The sequence below is a fragment of the Stegostoma tigrinum genome, chromosome 31, assembly GCF_030684315.1.
Source record: "Stegostoma tigrinum isolate sSteTig4 chromosome 31, sSteTig4.hap1, whole genome shotgun sequence".
In the NCBI taxonomy this organism is placed as follows: Eukaryota; Metazoa; Chordata; class Chondrichthyes; order Orectolobiformes; family Stegostomatidae; genus Stegostoma; species Stegostoma tigrinum.
The window spans coordinates 3,600,428-3,617,898 of record NC_081384.1 but is presented as its reverse complement, the minus strand read 5'-3'; the positions used below and the strand labels follow the sequence as shown (position 1 = coordinate 3,617,898).

Genomic DNA, 17,471 nt, shown 5'->3' with positions numbered 1-17,471 from the left:
CTTTAAAGCCCTCACTGTATTGGACAGTACACATAAAAATACATGGTGTTACATAAGGCCATCTGGCCCATTTAGCACCATCCCCCATTCCATGTACACTCTCGCCTGATATTGGCCCAATATTGAAGCCTCTAAGGAAATGTCCTGGTAAAAATCGTCCTTGATTGTTTGAGATTATCAGACAAGATTACACTCCACTCATTTGCCATCATATTGCCAGAGTTCTTGATCCACTAGCCTGCACATGCTTTTTCCAGCCCATTCCTTCACCCACTATTCCCCTGGGAAGCTGTGACTTTATCCACAGATAGTCCTTTTGAGCTGAAGAATGAGTTAAAAATGATGTTCATAGAATCACAGAATGATACGGTACATAGGAGGCCCTTATGCTCATCGTCTGTGATATCAAAAATCTGCTACTACCCATGTTGGTACCACTTCCCCAAACTAGGCCCATTGTCTTGAATCAAATTGACTGACTGTTAGAGACCAGGACAATGTAGGAGGCCTGATGCAGCAAATCTGTGGAATCTAAATACTAATGAGATTCAAAAGAAGATGCTCTTTCATGCCAGTTGGCAGCCAATCTGTGGGTGGATTGGGACACAATTAGATCTTAATTCACTGACTGTGAATGGAATCTGAGGAGATCATATGTTCACAAATCTGCCAAGCCTGTGTTCCAAGGGATCCGAAACTCAGAGAGGCTGAGCAGGCTGGCGCTATCTTAGTCGGTGATGATATTATTAGGAAATGGTTTAGAGAGAATAAAAGATAGCGACACAGAAAACAGGAACAGGAATAGTCCATTCAGCCCTTCGAGCCTGCCCTGCTATTCAATAGGATCATAACTGATCATCCAAGACAGTTCCTGCTTCTTCCCCATACTCTTTGATCCCTTTCAGCCTGAAGAAGTATCTCTAACTCCCTCTGGAAAACATTCAATGTTTTGGCCTCAACTCATTTATGTGGTAGTAAATTGCACAGTTTCACCACTCTCTGGGTGAAGAAGTTTATCCTCATCTCAGGCCTAAATGGCCTACCCTGTATCCTTAGACTGTAACCTCTAGTTCTGCATTCCCTCATATTTAGGAACATCCTTCCTGTGTTTGCCCTGACTAGTCCTGTCAGAATTTTATATATTTCTGTAAGATCTCCCGCCCCACCCACAAACCGATCTATCTTCATACGTCAGTCTCGCCTTTCCAGGAATCAGTCTGGTAAACCTTGACTGCATTTCCTCCATCGCCAGAACATCCTTCCTCAGATAAGGAGCCCCAGACTGCACATAATGCTCCAGGTGTGGTCTCAGCAAAGTCCTGTGAATATTTTCGGACCAGCCTGTTGTGAGATTCTACAGCAGATGGGACATAAAACCCAGGCTTCCAAGTCCAGTGATAGAGACATTACCACTGCACCAGAGAAGGCCCTGTACAATGTAGCAAGACGAACGCGCTCTTGTTCTCAAACCCTCGCACTAACATACCATTTACCTTCTTCACAGCCTGCTTACTTTCAATGACGGGTGCACAAGGACAACCAGGTCTCATTCCACCGACCCACTTCCCAAATCTATTGCCATTCGTATCATAAGCTGACTTCCTGTTTTTGCTACCCCTTGAGATGTTTTCACCCATGGAGGGGACCAAAACTTGAAACAATGATTCGATCTAAGAGGGAATTATAGAGAAATTTCCTTATTGGTTAGCACTGCTGCTTCACAGTGCCAGGGACCTGGGTTCGATCCCTGTGTGGAGTTTATACATTCTGCCTGTATCTGCATGGGTTTGGTCTGATTTCCTCCCACAGTCCAAAGGTGTGCAGGTTAGCTGGATTGGCCATGCTAAATTACCCCATCGTGTGCAGGGATGTGCTGGTTAGATGCATTAGCCATGGGAAATGTGGGTTTACAAGGATAGGGTAGGGTGGTGGGTCTGGGTGGGATACTCTTCAGAAGGGTGTTGAGGACTCGTTGGGTCAAATGACCTGTTTCCTTGCCATTGGAATTCTATGAAACATAAAATAATTCGGATATGTGTTCCAGCATGTTCTATTTACAATCCATTGTTACAGTCGGTATAGAGGTCCTGTATTGCCTGTGCGATGATGTTCACTTTGGGGATACGACATGGGCATTACTGTAGCTTACACCTGTAGGGACCAGAAATGACCTAATGATCTTGCATTATTTACTATTTAAAGATGTACTTATTTGAATAAAATCAAATCTATAGCTGCCTTAGCATCTCTCTGGAGAGAGCATCATTCATACCAGGATGGCAAGGTGGTTTGCTCACAAACTTCATCGCACTATCTTCAGCCTTGCCAGAGGACTGGAGGAAAGTTCATGTGGCTCCACTTTACAAAAAATAGTGCCAGCGATAGATCAGGGAGTTATAGACCAAAGAGTCCAACTTCAGCAGGAGCGAAACAATTGGAAAAAAAAAGTGAAAGAGAAAATTGATCTCCATTTAGAGACAAGGAAGGTTTGATCTGGGATAGGCTGCATGGCTTTGTCAGAGAAACAGTGGATGAGAAACAGAGTGACAGAAACAGTGGATGAGAAACAGAATGACAGGAACAGTGGATGAGAAACAGTGGCAGAAACAGTGGATGAGAAACAGAGTGACAGAAACAGTGGATGAGAAACAGAATGACAGGAACAGTGGATGAGAAACAGTGGCAGAAACAGTGGATGAGAAACAGAGTGACAGGAACAGTGGATGAGAAACAGTGGCAGAAACGGTGGATGAGAAACAGAGTGACAGAAACAGTGGATGAGAAACAGTGTTTTAGAAACAGAGTAGGGGAAACAAAGTGGCAGAAACGGAGGACTTGAAACAGACGGGGAGAAACAGATGATGAGGAACAGATTGTCAGAAAGAGTGGATCAAAAACAGAATGAGAAACAGAATGGCAGAAGCAGAGGATGAGAACAAAACGCTGAGACACAAAGGATGAGAAACATAGAGAGGTCATGCGTAATGAGCCTGGTGAAAGTTTTCAAGAAGGTGGAGTAGTTGAGATAAGGAACTTACTAGCACAAGGTGTTGTTAAGTAATACAACGCGAGGACCTTAGGGGAACAGGACAAGTACATGAACCGTGCTGATGTCTCAGAATGAAAAGGTGATGTGCAGCTCATCAGTAGCTGCCTGAGCATGAAACTGAGGAAGTTCTAGTATCTGAATAAAGTCAAATCCAGCAAAAGTCCATCCTTTAGGAGGAATGGGGAGAACTGTGAGGGTGATGTATATGATGAAGGTTATGAAACTACTGCGTGGTTAAAGAACAAGAGGATTTCAGGCCATTCTATGGCATGGGTTAGGGGTTAATTAAGAGCGAGTTTTGAGAAGACTTGTAGCTCAGGTTGAGTTTCTGGATGTGATTTTGCTCGCTGAGCTGGAAGGTTAGTTTTCAGACGTTTCGTCACCATAATTAAGATGTTGGGAACAGAGGGAGTAGTGAGAGAGCAAAAGGATTCTGATTGGTGTTCCCCTCCCCAGCATTTTACCCAAGTTATTAATGAGTCAGATAAAGGATGAGAGAGTTGGATGTCACTGTTGGTGGATTACAGTAATCAGGAGAGACAGTAAGCTGTGGAACTGGAAGCATCCAAGGGACATGGATAAAGTATGTAGAAGCGAAGTGGGTGAGGTTGGGGGGGGGGGGGGTAGTGGTGGTTCATGTGAAGGTATTCTCTTTGATTCAAGTAAAAGCAATGGGAATATTTTCTTACTGCCGAAAGACTGGGAACATCAAAGGAGCGAAGGGATTTAGGAGTTGAGGTATGAAAATTGCAAAAGGTCATGAAAAGGCTCAAAAAGCAATCTGGAAAACTAATGGAATGTTTGTCCTTCTTTCCTGGCAAGCTGGAATTCAAAGGGAAGTTGTTCTTTGCTTATAAAGAACTTTGGTCAAACGGCCATCTGGGATAAAAGCAATCCGTTCAGGACAGTGTACCGCAAGAAAGATGTATTGGCCTCGGAAGAGCGTTGGGCAGAGTAGATTTACCAGAATGAAACTAGGGCTTAAGTGGTTAAAATAGACAAGTTAGCAGTTGTTTGAGATGGATTCCTTTGTGTTTAGAACATTGCAACGTGATCTAATTGAAGGGTTTAAAATAAGGAAGGGATTCATTGGAGTCTTTCCTCCAGTAAGGAGTGAAGGACACAGAATTGCAGTCATAAAGCTTGAGCTCACTTGTTCTGGAGCAAACCAGGATGCACAAAGGGAGCTGGAAATCTGTAAACTCCTCCCCTCACATAGGCTGTCGATGCTCGGGACCAATTCGAGCTTTCATCCTGAGTTGGACAGTTTTGAATCAGAAAAAGGTATGAAGAGAAATACAAAAATGACAGGTAAATGGAATTGATATTGATCAGCCCTAGTGTCATGTAAGAGTGGAAGGGAGCTGTTCCTGTTTGAAATTTTTCATATAGTTGCCTTATCTAACATGCAGTTAAGGAAAGCAGATTATAATTAGGTTTAGGTTGGCACCTCCTCCTGCAGGCACGTTTGATAGGGAGTGTGACACACACACGCTCTCTTGTGGATTGTCAAAGTGTTATGTTCGGAAGCGAAGGCTGACCCACCTTTCTTATCATCGACACCACATGCATCATTCCGAGACGCTTTTCCAAAGGAAGGCTGGGGAGAGGTAGGAGAGTGCGCAGGCAGGAAGCCTCTGGCCAACTCGGTTTTCCTATTCTCTACTGCGGGAAGGAAAAGAGGCCCCTGACATTTTGCAAGTTGTGTACAACCCAAAGGAAACAAGTGGCAGGTTGCCTGCTAGAACAGGACAAAGAGCATCAGGGCTGGGCCAGGCTGGAATCTTCACAAAGCGACCTCATTCCAATCCCTAAACGTCAAAACAGTCTGATGAGTGCTACCTCCACCCTGTAGTAAATGGTCAGGATAGATAACCATTCACATGGACTCGATGTATACATGATCCTGCTTCCCTAATTGCTGACCACTGTTAGATTAGATACTGAGTAAACCTTCCTCTACATTGGCTCCATCAAACACTTCCAGCACAGGGACAACACAGTGTGAGATACAGAGTAAAGCTCCTTCTGCACTGTCCCAATCAAACACTCCCAGGACATGGACAGCACAGCGTTAGATACAGAGTCAAGCCCCTTCTACACATGTCCCCCATCAAATACTCCCAGGACGGGGACACACAGGTTTAAATACCGAGTAAAGCCCCTCTCTACACTGCACCTCAAACACTCCCAGCACAGAGACAACACAGGATTAGGTACAGAGTAAAGCCCCTCTCGACACTGTCCCCATCAGACACTCCTAGGAGAGGGGTAGCAAAGGGTTAGATACAGAGTAAAGCTCCCTCTACACTGTCCCCATCAAATACCCCAGGACAGTTGGGATCAGAAGTGTCTTTTATTTTTTGTTAAGAAGTATTTCGTCAAACCAAAAGGCAAGTCCTGAATTCTGCAGAAGATCTCAGGCAGGCTGGAGAATGAGTGCAATCTGCTGAAAAATCTGTTTATACTCCTGGCGTTAAGGGGCTAAGGGATTTGTGTGTGTAGGTTTGGTTTACAGTAGCATCTGCAGAAGCCATTGGTTGGTTGATTGATTGATTTTATTGTCATGTGTACCGAAATACAGTGAAAAGCTTTGCTTACAAATGGTACAGGCAGATCACAGCAAGCAAAGGGCATACAGATCACAAAAGACTGCGTTTTCTACATTACGCTTCACCAAATCATTTGAATCACTCAGAGAGCTTCGTGAGGTTGTGAATAGCATTATCTTTTGGAAATGTTTCTAACAATGGAATAATGCATTCACTTAGGGAAATAATCTTCATGTTATAAACCCACATCATCACCCACTCTTTGATAAATGCCACAGGAAATCCAGCAGTAATTTAAAATAAATGGATTAATGATGGCTTTGAAATAGCACAGAAAGGACCTAATACAGATGTGCTAATGGATGAGCCAAAAATACAGCACAGTTGGGCCTGTAGGAGATTTAGATAATCTGCTAAAGCATAATATTTAATTACAACTTGTTGGATTTTCTTTGTAGTTATAAAGTTTAACTTTTTCCCAGAGATGAGATTGCATTGCTGAATAATATTCTTGGAGCTATGAACAATATCCCGGTACAGCACAGCAGATCTCTCTCCAACACTCAGATAAAAGAAAAATACTCCAGCTCTGAATATCTGAAATACAACTAGAAAATACTGGAGAAATTCGCCATCTCTGGCAGCATCTGCGGAGAGAGAAACAGAGTTGATGCTTCCAGTCCAACGTGACTCTGCTTCCAAATGACAGAACAGATTGGATTTGACACATTCATTCTAGTTCTCTCTCCACAGATGCTCCCAGTTCTGATGAGTTTCTCCAGCACTTCGTATTTTTGCTATGGCTACACGGTACATTTTGTGAGTCCTTAGGGGAAGTGCAAAATTATAAGATGCACCATTGTCCTATATTTCAACTTTATTCACCAGCCCTGTTCACTGACTAGTTATAACCTTTGAGCTGGGAATGAGCTGCTGTATGAGGCTTGGTCCCAGGCAGACTGATGAATGATTCAGATCATGTACTGGATGTGGGTGTGGCCTCATGTGGTCAACACTTATTGCCCATCGCTGAGTGCCCATTTCCAAGGGCAGTTAGAAATCATCTTTGGCTCTGGAGTCCCATGTAGGCGAAGGTGAGCAGACTTCATTCCATAAGGGATATTACAGAACCAGATGAGTTTCTAGGACAATCAATGATTACTTCATGGTCACCATTCTTGATAACAGCTTATTATTCCAAGTGAACTGGGTTTATTTCTTCATTTGCAGCAGTCAGATTTAAAGTTTTGTCTCTAGCTTGTTACTGCAGGTGCTCGGGATACTGCCCCAGTAACATATCCACTCTGCTACCATCCTCCCGAAATACAGTGAGATAGAAGAGCCTGAGAAAGGCTTTAGCTCCTACTCCCTCTTTTCCCTCCACACAAGGGGATCACTGCATGTCTTTCAGAACCTTTTAGTAGACGCAGGAGGAGGCCACTCAGTCCTTTCAGTTTGCTTTACTGTTCAATGTGGTCAACATTGATCTTTAATCTAATTCTCCCTTTCCGCATTAGTTCAATATTGTCAGTGAGACAACAGCTGTGGATCCCGAATATAAAATTGTTGGTGAGACAGTATCCCAATCTTCACCTTCATTGTTAGAATGGCCTGTCTCTGATTCTAGATTAATGTCTTATCAGTGGCTCCTCTTAAAATTCAACAATATAATAAAAGCAGGGCACAACAAGGATTTGATGTTTAGATGGACGTCAAGATTTTGTAGCTCTGTGCCCTGAGCTGCGTCGATATTAATCCTGACCAATTTTGTTTGTTGACAGCCAGTGCAAGCCTCAATCCGCCCGATTTGGTTACATTTTCCCCCCGAGATGTGTTTGCATGGCTGAGCAATATTCTCAGAGCTGCGAACAATGTTCCAGGACAGTACATCTGGGCAATCATTACCTCTCACTGTATCTTGAGAAAATCACAAACAATCTAATGACATTGTGAATGTAGGAACCATGAGCAAGAGTAGGAAATTCAGCCCCTTGAGCCAGGTTTGTGCCTGCTCTCCATAACTCTTCAACCCATTACTGATGAAAAATGTATCTATCTCCATCTTAGATTCAATCAAAGTCCCAGCATCCACCACACTCTGGCAAAATGAATTCCATAGATTCACCACCATTCGAGAGAAACCATTCCTACTCATTCCCCTGTTTTAAGTCTGTTCCATCATATCCTAAAATGATGACTTCTTGTTCTAGATTGCTCCTCAAGGGGGAACATCCTCTCTACAGCTACTTTATCAATCCCCTTTTGCATCGTGTAGACCTCAATTAGATCTCCTCTCATTCTTCTAAACTCCAGAGAATATCAGCCCAAACTGCTCAATCTGTCTTCATAATACAAACCCCTCATCTCTGGAATTAAACGAATGAACTTGCCCTGGTATGAAATGTTTACTTTTTTCATTTTGTGCGATGCTGAGTACCTGAGGCGTGATGCAGAGAGCCAAGAGAGTGACCCAAAACCTCTATAAATCATTGCTATCAATCTGGAGATTGTATCCAATTTTAGACATCAAATTTAGGAAGAATGTCAAGCTCTTGAAGAGGACATTTCCTTTAATGGCTCCAGGGATGAGGGAGTTCAGTGAATGTGAGCAGACTGGAGAAGCTTGGATTGTTCTCTTTAGAGCAGAGACGTTAAGGGGAGATTTGACGAAACAGTTTAAAGTTTGGAAGGCTTTTTGTAAAAGAAATAAGGAGAAATATTTCACCACAGTGGAAAGTCCACTACCCAACCAGACAACATAGGTTGGTGATCATTGACAAATGAATCGTGAGAAAGATGAATTTATTTAACAAAGTGTGTGTTTATGATCTGTAATGAGGTGTTTGAAGACGCGGTGTGAGTCGATTCAATAATAAATTATGAAAGGGAATTGGATCACTTCTTAAAAAGAGACATTTACAGGGCAATGAAGGAATTGCAGAGGTGCCAGTTTAGATACCATGGCGAACCATCTCATATCAAGCAGTCTTTTCTTCTGTTCTTCAGGCAAAGCCAGGAGACACCTTCATTAAGCTCATGCCTGAAGGAGTTTGTTCTGAATCATACATGAGACAAAGCATTCCATGCTCCAACTGTACTCTACACACAGAAATTTCTCCTAATCTCTCTCCTCACTCTCTGTGATGATCTTAAATTGATGATCCCTAATCAGTGCCTGTCCGACCACAGCAAAAACATCTTTCCTTATATCAGAACCCTTCAGAACTGAAAAACATGATTAAATCTCCTTGTCTGCTCTAGTGGAATTTGTCACAGTCTCTTAGCTCTTGTCACAATTGTAGTTTAGCTTTCTTGAACTCTGCTCTGTATTGACTGTCGATTCTTCAACACTTTATTTAAACTTATCATTCTTGATTTTAATTCCTGTATGTATTCAGCCATCCCTGAATCTGTGGATTCCACTGCAACCATCCCTTACATGCCACATCCTGAACCCTCCATTCCTCCTAAGGTAGCCTGTGATACAACAAACACTTACATTTATGTAGCACCTTTAACAAGATTGAAAATCCCAAGGACCTTCACAGGAATGTTATCAGATAAAATATCACACAGAGCCAGGTGAAGTGAGGTAACCTGAAGTCTAGTTAAGGAAGTGCATTTTACAGTGTGTTTTAAAGAAGGTGAGAGTGGTAGAGGAATTTAGGGAGGGAATTTCAGTGCTTTGAGCAGCATACATTAAAATCAGCTTTCCATCTGTCTTTGACCGTTTCACTTTCAGTCCCCTAAACCTAAGCTAAGGAACTGCCTCCCTAAATCACGCTCCCTGAACACCTCCATCAAAATCCTGTTAAAAATCCCATTCCGAAGCAAGGCTTTGCTTATCCCACCTGTACAGCTTCTGTTTATTGGTGACGGGTCTGTCGAGTATCTCGGAAGGTTGGTCATGGGTGAGATGTTGCTTTGTAACCCAACAGGACTCGCTGATGATCGCACTTGTTTTTATTCTTTCATGCAATGTGGGCATCACTGGCCTAGGCTGGCATTTATTGCCCAACCTTAATGGCCCAGAGGGCAGTTATGAGTCAACCCATATTGTTGTGGGTCTGGAGTCACATGTAGGCCAGACCAGATAGGACATGAGTGAGCAAATGCTAATCAACAAACTAACTTTCTATACCAGATATTTATTGAATACAAATTTCACTGTTTGCTATGGGGGGATTTGAACGCATGTCGACAGAATATTAACCTGAATTTCTAGATTATTAGTCCAGTACTATCACCACTTTGCCACCACCTCCCTTAGCTCTGTAGCTCCAAATCTCGTAACAGCAGTTCTTGATGGGAAATTAGCCTGCATTAACTGCAAGTTAGAGTCAATGTATCAGAGCTTGTTTCAGAATACCAGCATATAAAGATGTCTGCCTTTATTAATGTGCAACTCAGATTGTAAGTTCCCAAAATACAGTGAAACAGCACTAGAGTTGCCAATTTCCTTCTGGAAGCCTAGTCTTCTGGTCATAAATGGACCCACAGACACAGACAGAAAACAGCAGAGAGTTCTCCACAGTGTGCTGACCAATACATATCCCTCAACCAGCATTGCTAAAAACACACCATTGTGATCACTTTGCAGTTTTCTTTGGGATCTTGCTGTGCAGAAATTGGTCATTGTGTTCCCTATTTTGCAACAGTGACTACACTTCAAAAAGTAATTTCACCGTTTGGGCAATCTTGAGATTGTGGAAGGTGCTACAGAAATGGAGCCTTTCCTTCCTGGTCAAAGGGATTGACTCTCTCCATATGCTAGCTCCAGGAATTGGGAGAAAAGCAGGAGCTGGGGACTCATGCAGAACAGGTCCTTGTTGTCGCTCAACAGGAGGGGAGGTTATTTGGTTGGAGACAGTTTTTACTTTCCTGGGTGGCACGACATTCTAGTGATGTGATTACGTCACCCCCCCTGCCAACCACAATCCATTCTTATTGTCTTAAACTTGAAGAGCCCGAACACTCAGATTGCTGGTGGAGTGTTACTCTCTGGTGTGAGAACCAACCTGTTAACCTGCTTTCATTGGAATTTGTTTTCAGTGATGGAACTCACAGTGACTGGGTTAGGGCATATTTCTTCAGCCCTTTGTATGTTTGTCAGGGAAAGCCTGAGTTTGATTACTGTGTCCTTTCCCTCTCCTTATGCCAGAGTGGATACATTTCAGCCCTGGGGGGTGTAGCATATGTGCTTCTGATGGGAGGGATGGTCTGGCAGAACTGATGGCATTTTTGTTTGGATGTGACAGGTCCTGAGGTGGAATAACTTTCCAGCATTGACCACCCATTCTGCTTCCTGTCTATAATTTACCGACATCGCTTTTATGTCTCTCTCAAATTCTCATCAATGAATGGTTCCATCTGTGAACTTTCATGTATTCCAAATTTCTGTAGGTTGCCTCAATCGCTATATTATTCCCTCAATTTCCCCACCCCATCCACCCATCTTGTTGAAGTCTTAGTTTCGAGGTTTCTTCATTTATATCTTGCCCTCACTTTACTCCCTCCCTTGTGATCTTGCTCTCATTCTAAATTCAGGTCTGAGTTACAGACTGAATCTAATCGAGGGGTTTGGGGTGGTTTGTATATAGAACAGCAGAAAGCTGGGGGGTGAGTTACAGAGTGAATCGAATCGGGGGTTCGGGCTGGTTTATGTATGCAATATCAGGTACCTAGGAGGGAATTACAATCTGGAGTCTAATCGACAGGTTTGGGCTAGCTTATATATCGAATTCAGAGACCTGGGAGTGAATTACAGACTGGAATCTAATCGAGGGGTTTTGAGTGGCTTGTGTATAGAATAACAGACACATGGGAATAATTTATAGATAAGAATCTAAACAAGAGGTTCAGGAGTTTATATATAGAACAATAGATATTTGGGAGTGAATTACAGACTGAAAGCTAAATGAAGGTTTCATATTTAAAAACAGGCACCCGGGAGTGTGTTACGAACTGGAATCTAATTGAAGGGTTCATATTTAGAATAACAGGTAGATGAGAGTGAGTTACAAACTGAAATTTAATCAAGGTGTTTGGAGGGGTTTGTTTTTAATAATAGGTACTTGGGAATGAGTTAAATATTGGAATCTAGTCGACGGGTTTATACGTAGCCAAACAGATACTTTTGAGTCAGTTGCAGGCTGTGATTTAAAGATGTTTAGATGATTTATCTATAGAATAAAGGGAGCAGGAATGACTTCTAGCCTGGGATTTAATTGTGTGCTGTTGGTGATTTATACAGAGAATAAGAGATGCTCTAACTAGGAGAGATTGTAAGGCAGTGGTGAATCTGCTGAGTGTATTGTATGTAGCAGATTGTGGGGTTGTGGCCATTCCCAGCTGTAATGCATGCAGTTTGATTTATCAGTAAGTAATCTGCTTCACCTCTCATAAGGCATGGTGACCTCTGCACTTAGTTCCCTCCTCAGTGATTCCTCTGTTATCCTTTTGCAGTCAGGATGTGTAATGGTCAAGAAATAATGAAAAATCAAACATTTTGAACTAGAGAGAATAAGTCCAACTGGAAAGAGGCCACTCAGTCCATTGTGCCTGTTCTGGCTCTTTTGCAAAGCTATCCCCTCAGCTGCTCTTCCCCCAAAGCCCTGGAAATTAAATTTCCTGCCAACATTCACCATCCTGGCAAACGGACAAAGCATGGCAGACTGTCCAGGATGCCATGGACGTCCAACACGAGTCATTCTCTGCCACTGTAGATAATTTAGGAGCCACCTTTTTGTAGAGATTGATGAAAATGTGGAACACAACTTTAAAAATGAGCTCTACCTTTTGAGACAGCAACGGAAATAATTTTTGTTCCTTAATTCTCTTCCCTAGGAGGTCAGTGGAAGCTGGGTATTTAAATTTTCTCAAGGCTGATTTCAGAGAATATTCACTTGACTTAGTCCTGGGATGAAAGGCATATTTTATGAAGAAAGATCAAACAGGTTAAGCCGATATCCATAGGGGTTTAGAAGAATGAGAGGTGATCTTATTGAAACATAGGAAATCTTGAGGCATCTGGTTGGGTTGGATACCAGGAGAATGGTTGCATTTGATGGAGAGGCTAAAACTTGGGGGCACAGTTTAAGAATAAAGGGGTGTCCTTTTTTAAGATGAGTGATAAGGAGAATGTTTCTCTTTCAGAGAGTGGTTAGTGTGTGGAATTCTCTTCCCAAGAAGGTAGCGGAAGTTGGTACTATGAACTTATTTCCTGATTGCTAAATTAGACATTTTGTTGATGGACAAGAGACTGAAGGATCAAGTGTTGGAAAAGTGGAGATGTAACCTCAGCAGATCAGCTATCATCTTATTGAGTGGCACAGCAGGGTCAATGGGCTGAATGGCCTAATGCTGTTTTCATTGAGTAGTTGAAGAGACTCGTGAATTTAATTGGATGTTTAAGAGGAGAAAGGAAGGAGTTGGGAGTTATGCTGATTGAATGGGAAGATGAGGAGTGGGAGGAGATACCTGTGGAGCATTACCTTCAGCATAGTCTGGTTGGGCCGAAAGGCATGTTTCTGTTCCATACGTTTCTGTAGAGTTTATGGATTTAAAAAAGAATACTTTTATCTTTCAAGTTCCGTATAATGATCTGATAGTTCTGTGCACTAATTGGGGTGCTCAACATTAATGTGCTATAAATTAGAATGAATAAAAATAGAATGTAGGAATGGAAACAAATCATTTTAGTCTTGTATTTTGAATCTGTATTGCAATTAACTGTCATGCCTTACACAAGAATATAATAGCTGTTTCAAGGTCGATAAAGTTGCATATTAAAAAAAATAAAATTGTATTTCTCATGATGAATTTTTGCCATGTTGATCGTAAAGAGAAAATTCTGATATTGTGTGCCTATAGCCTGGGGCACACTCACTATTTCACAGGAAAACCTGCGGGACTGAGCAGTCAACAGAGTCTCTCACACTCAGAATGATATCCAGGCTGCAACTGGAAAAGGCATTTTTTTTGCCTTAGTATCACTGATTACTTAATAGCTTTCTTGTCAGCTGTTTAAGTTAATATAAGACAAATGAGCATTTTATGGTAATGCAATACGCCCCATGCCTCTCGATGATGGCAAATACAGTTCAAACAGACTAATGACCCCAAACCTGGTTCTCTTACAGCAGAACTAAATAATAGAGGCAAAAACACAACGGGGAAATTTGATTTCTTTTCTCTACATACCATAAAAGAATAGAATATCTATTAGGTTTCCGAGAATGTTCCATGCAAATTCTGCAATTCCAAAAGTTCCCAGAATGTGGATGTTCTATCAGGGCTACTCAATGAGAATTGCACAGTTAAAGGTCTTCTTGAGCATCGTTGCTTGCATTGAATTTACTTCAGAATTAAGGGAATCAGGCCATTTGGCCCACGTGGCCCATGATGGTATTGATATTCATCAGTACCTCGGTCACCACTCTCTCAACATATCCTTCCATTTCTTTCTTGCTCCTGTCCCTGTGCCCTTACAGGACTGGCATCAAGAGGCTTCTCCTGCATTCAGAATTCATTCTTGTCAGTGACTGCTGAATTTAGTAATTTTAAACGACTTGTATTGGCGCTGGTCTCTCTCACAAATATCAAACATCTTCTTTCTGTCAACCTTACCAAACATTGTAAAATTTTGAATATTCAGCTCAGTCACCAGGCTGTTACAGTGAGGGCAGTAGTAACACAGAGTGTTACAGTGAGGGCTGTGGGGTCTATCGGAGTGTTACAGTGAGGGGTGTGGGATGTATCAGTGTGTTATAGCGAGGGGTGTGGGGTATATCAGTGTGTTACAGTGAGGGCTGTGGGGTCTATTGGAGTATTACAGTGAGACGTGTGGGGTGTATCAGTGTGTTACAGTGAGGGGTGTGGGGTGTATCAGTGTGTTACAGTGAGGGGTGTGGGGTATGTCAGTGTGTTACAGTGAGGGGTGTGGGGTATATTTGTGTGTTATGGTGAGGGGAGTGGGGTATATCAGTGTGTTACAGTGAGGGCTGTGGGGTCTGTTGGAGTATTACAGTGAGACGTGTGGGGTGTATCAGTGTGTTACAGTGAGGGGTGTGGGGTATGCCAGTGTGTTACAGTGAGGGGTGTGGGGTACATCAGTGTGTTACACTGAGGGGTGTGGAGTATATCGGTGTGTTACGGTGAGGGGTGTGGGGTGTATCAGTGTGTTACAGTGAGGGGTGTGGGGTATATCGGTGTGTTACAGTGAGGGGTGTTGGGTGTATCAGTGTGTTACAGTGAGGGGTGTGGGGTATATCGGTATGTTACAGTGAGGGGTTTGGGATATATCGGTGTGTTACGGTGAGGGGTGTGAGGTGTATCAGTGTGTTACGGTGAGGGGTGTGGGGTATATCGGTGTGTTACGGTGAGGAGTGTGGGGTATATCGGTGTGTTATGGTGAGGGGTGTGGGGTATATTGGTGTGTTACGGTGAGGGGTGTGGGGTATATCGGTGTGATACGGTGAGGGATGTGGGGTATATCGGTGTGTCACAGTGACGGGTGTGGGGTATATCAGTGTGTTACGGTGAGGGGTGTGGGGTGTATCAGTGTGTTACAGTGAGGGGTGAGGGGTATATCAGTGTGTTACAGTGAGGGGTGTGGGGTATATCGGTGTGATACGGTGAGGGGTGTGGGATATATCGGTGTGTTACGGTGAGGGATGTGGGATATATCGGTGTGTTACGGTGAGGGGTGTCCGGTATATCGGAGTGTAACAGTGAGGGGTGTGGGGTCTATCGGAGTATTACAGTGAGGGGTGTGGGGTGTATCTGTGTGTTACGGTGAGGGGTGTGGCGTATATCAGTGTGTTACAGTGAGGAGTGTGGGGTATATCAGTGTGTTACAGTGAGGGGTGCGGGGTATATCCGTGTGTTTCAGTGAGGGGTGTGGGGTATATCAGTGTGTTACAGTGAGGGGTGTGGGGTATATCAGAGTGTTACAGTGAGGGGTGTGGGGTATATCCGTGTGTTACAGTGAGGGGTGTGGGGTATATCGGTGTGTTACAGTGTGGGGTGTGGGGTATATCGGTGTGTTACAGTGAGGGGTGTGGGGTATATCGGTGTGTTACAGTGAGGGGTGTGGGGTATGTCAGTGTGTTACAGTGAGGGTTGTGGGGTATATCAGAGTGTTACAGTGTGGGGTGTGGGGTATATCAGTGTGTTACAGTGAGGGGTGTGGGGTATATCAGAGTGTTACAGTGAGGGGTGTGGGGTGTATCAGTGTGTTACAGTGAGGGGTGTCGGGTATATCCGTGTGTTACAGTGAGGGGTGTGGGGTATATCAGTGTGTTACGGTGAGGGGTGTGGGGTATATCAGAGTGTTACAGTGAGGGGTGTGGGGTATGTCGGTGTGTTACAGTGAGGGGTGTGGGGTTTATCAATGCGTTACAGTGAGGGGTGTGGGGTATATCGTTGTGTTACAGTGAGGGGTGTGGGGTATATCAGAGTGTTACAGTGAGGGGTGTGGGGTGTATCGGTGTGTTACAGTGAGCGGTGTGGGGTCTATCAGAGTGTTACAGTGAGGGGTGTGGCGTATATTAGTGTGTTACATTGAGGGGTGTGGGCTATATCAGTGTGTTACAGTGAGGGGTGTGGGGTATATCAGTGTGTTACAGTGAGGGGTGTGGGGTTTCTCGGAGTGATACAGTGAGGGGTGTGGCCTTTACTGAAATAGCCAGGCTTCAAATATTCAAATAGCTTGAATGGAGTCTGTTTGCGGGCTCATGGTTGGACACACTTGACTTAAGTGACTTTGAAGCAGTGATTAAATAGTAATAATGGACAAGCAGGAATACTCCCGGTGGTAAGTCGGGGAAGGCTGGCCTTGATTAAAAGGTGCAACCTGTGCCTCCCATTGTGTGATCCACTATCATCTTTAGTTACAACCTGACAAACTCCCACTTATGTCTTATTGGTTCATTAATAAAGAGCATTAAGTAGCCTGAATAAATCTTTGAGTAGTTACAATAATGTCTCTTCTTTTCATTTTACAAAGGAAATGTCAGCATCGATTATACCAGCTACTACCTGGGTCTGTGGGATTGTACGAGTGAAGAACCTGATGAATTGTCATTTAAACGAGGAGATCTGATTCATGTCCTGAGCAAAGTAAGGCGATGAACCAATCATTTACTGCACTTGTGATGTGTGAAGCTTTTAGCTTGCTCAGAATCTAACCCTTGTTAAGCTGACAGTCTGAACACGATGGGCACAGTTCGGCTCAGTGACTGTGCATTTAGCTATGCGTTGTCAGATTAAGGTTTGAGGTCCCCACTCCACAGCTTGAGCCCAGGCTAAGCCTCCAGTGCAATATAAATGGAGTACCACCACTGACAGAGGTGCCATTTCTCAGATAAGCCGATAAAACAAGACCTATCTCCTTCCTGAGGTGGATGTAAATAATCCCAGAACACAATATCAATGAAGAGCCAGGACAGTTATACTCATTGCCCTGGCCAATAATTATTCCTCATTCCAACTCCAAACTGATTGTTCGGTCATTCTTCGCATTGCTGTTCCTGGGATCTTGCTGTGCACAAATTATCTTCCAGCATTATAAGAGTGACTACATTTCAAAGGTGTTCCCATTGCCTGGGCCATGTGCTGTTTGGGATGTTATAGGGCCGTGATCGGTGCTATGGGAATGCACATCCTTCTGTTTTTGTGCAGTGATCAATCGGAGGGCCATGGAATTCCAATAGCAGCAGCTCCCTCACCCCCGTGCTGCTCCTCATTGGGAATCCGAGCACCGTGTGACCTTCACATGCACAGTCAGACTGACTTCCCTCCCTCTGAGCTTTTGGCTAACAGGTCCCAGGGAGTAAGAGAAGGCCATTCTGCCCCTCAATCTTGTTCTG

The 17,471-nt window shown here is 43.5% G+C and overlaps 1 protein-coding gene across 2 annotated transcripts in view; it reads left to right on the top strand.

The window, feature by feature from the left end:
- The window catches only part of skap1 (src kinase associated phosphoprotein 1), a 389,377-nt gene that overhangs the window by 325,527 nt on the left and 46,379 nt on the right, over positions 1–17,471 (top strand). For both annotated transcript variants that reach the window (XM_048560760.2, XM_059638690.1), the window contains exon 11: positions 16,610–16,722. In XM_048560760.2, coding sequence (XP_048416717.2) covers positions 16,610–16,722 — 113 coding nt within the window. The remainder of the gene's footprint in view (positions 1–16,609; positions 16,723–17,471) is intronic.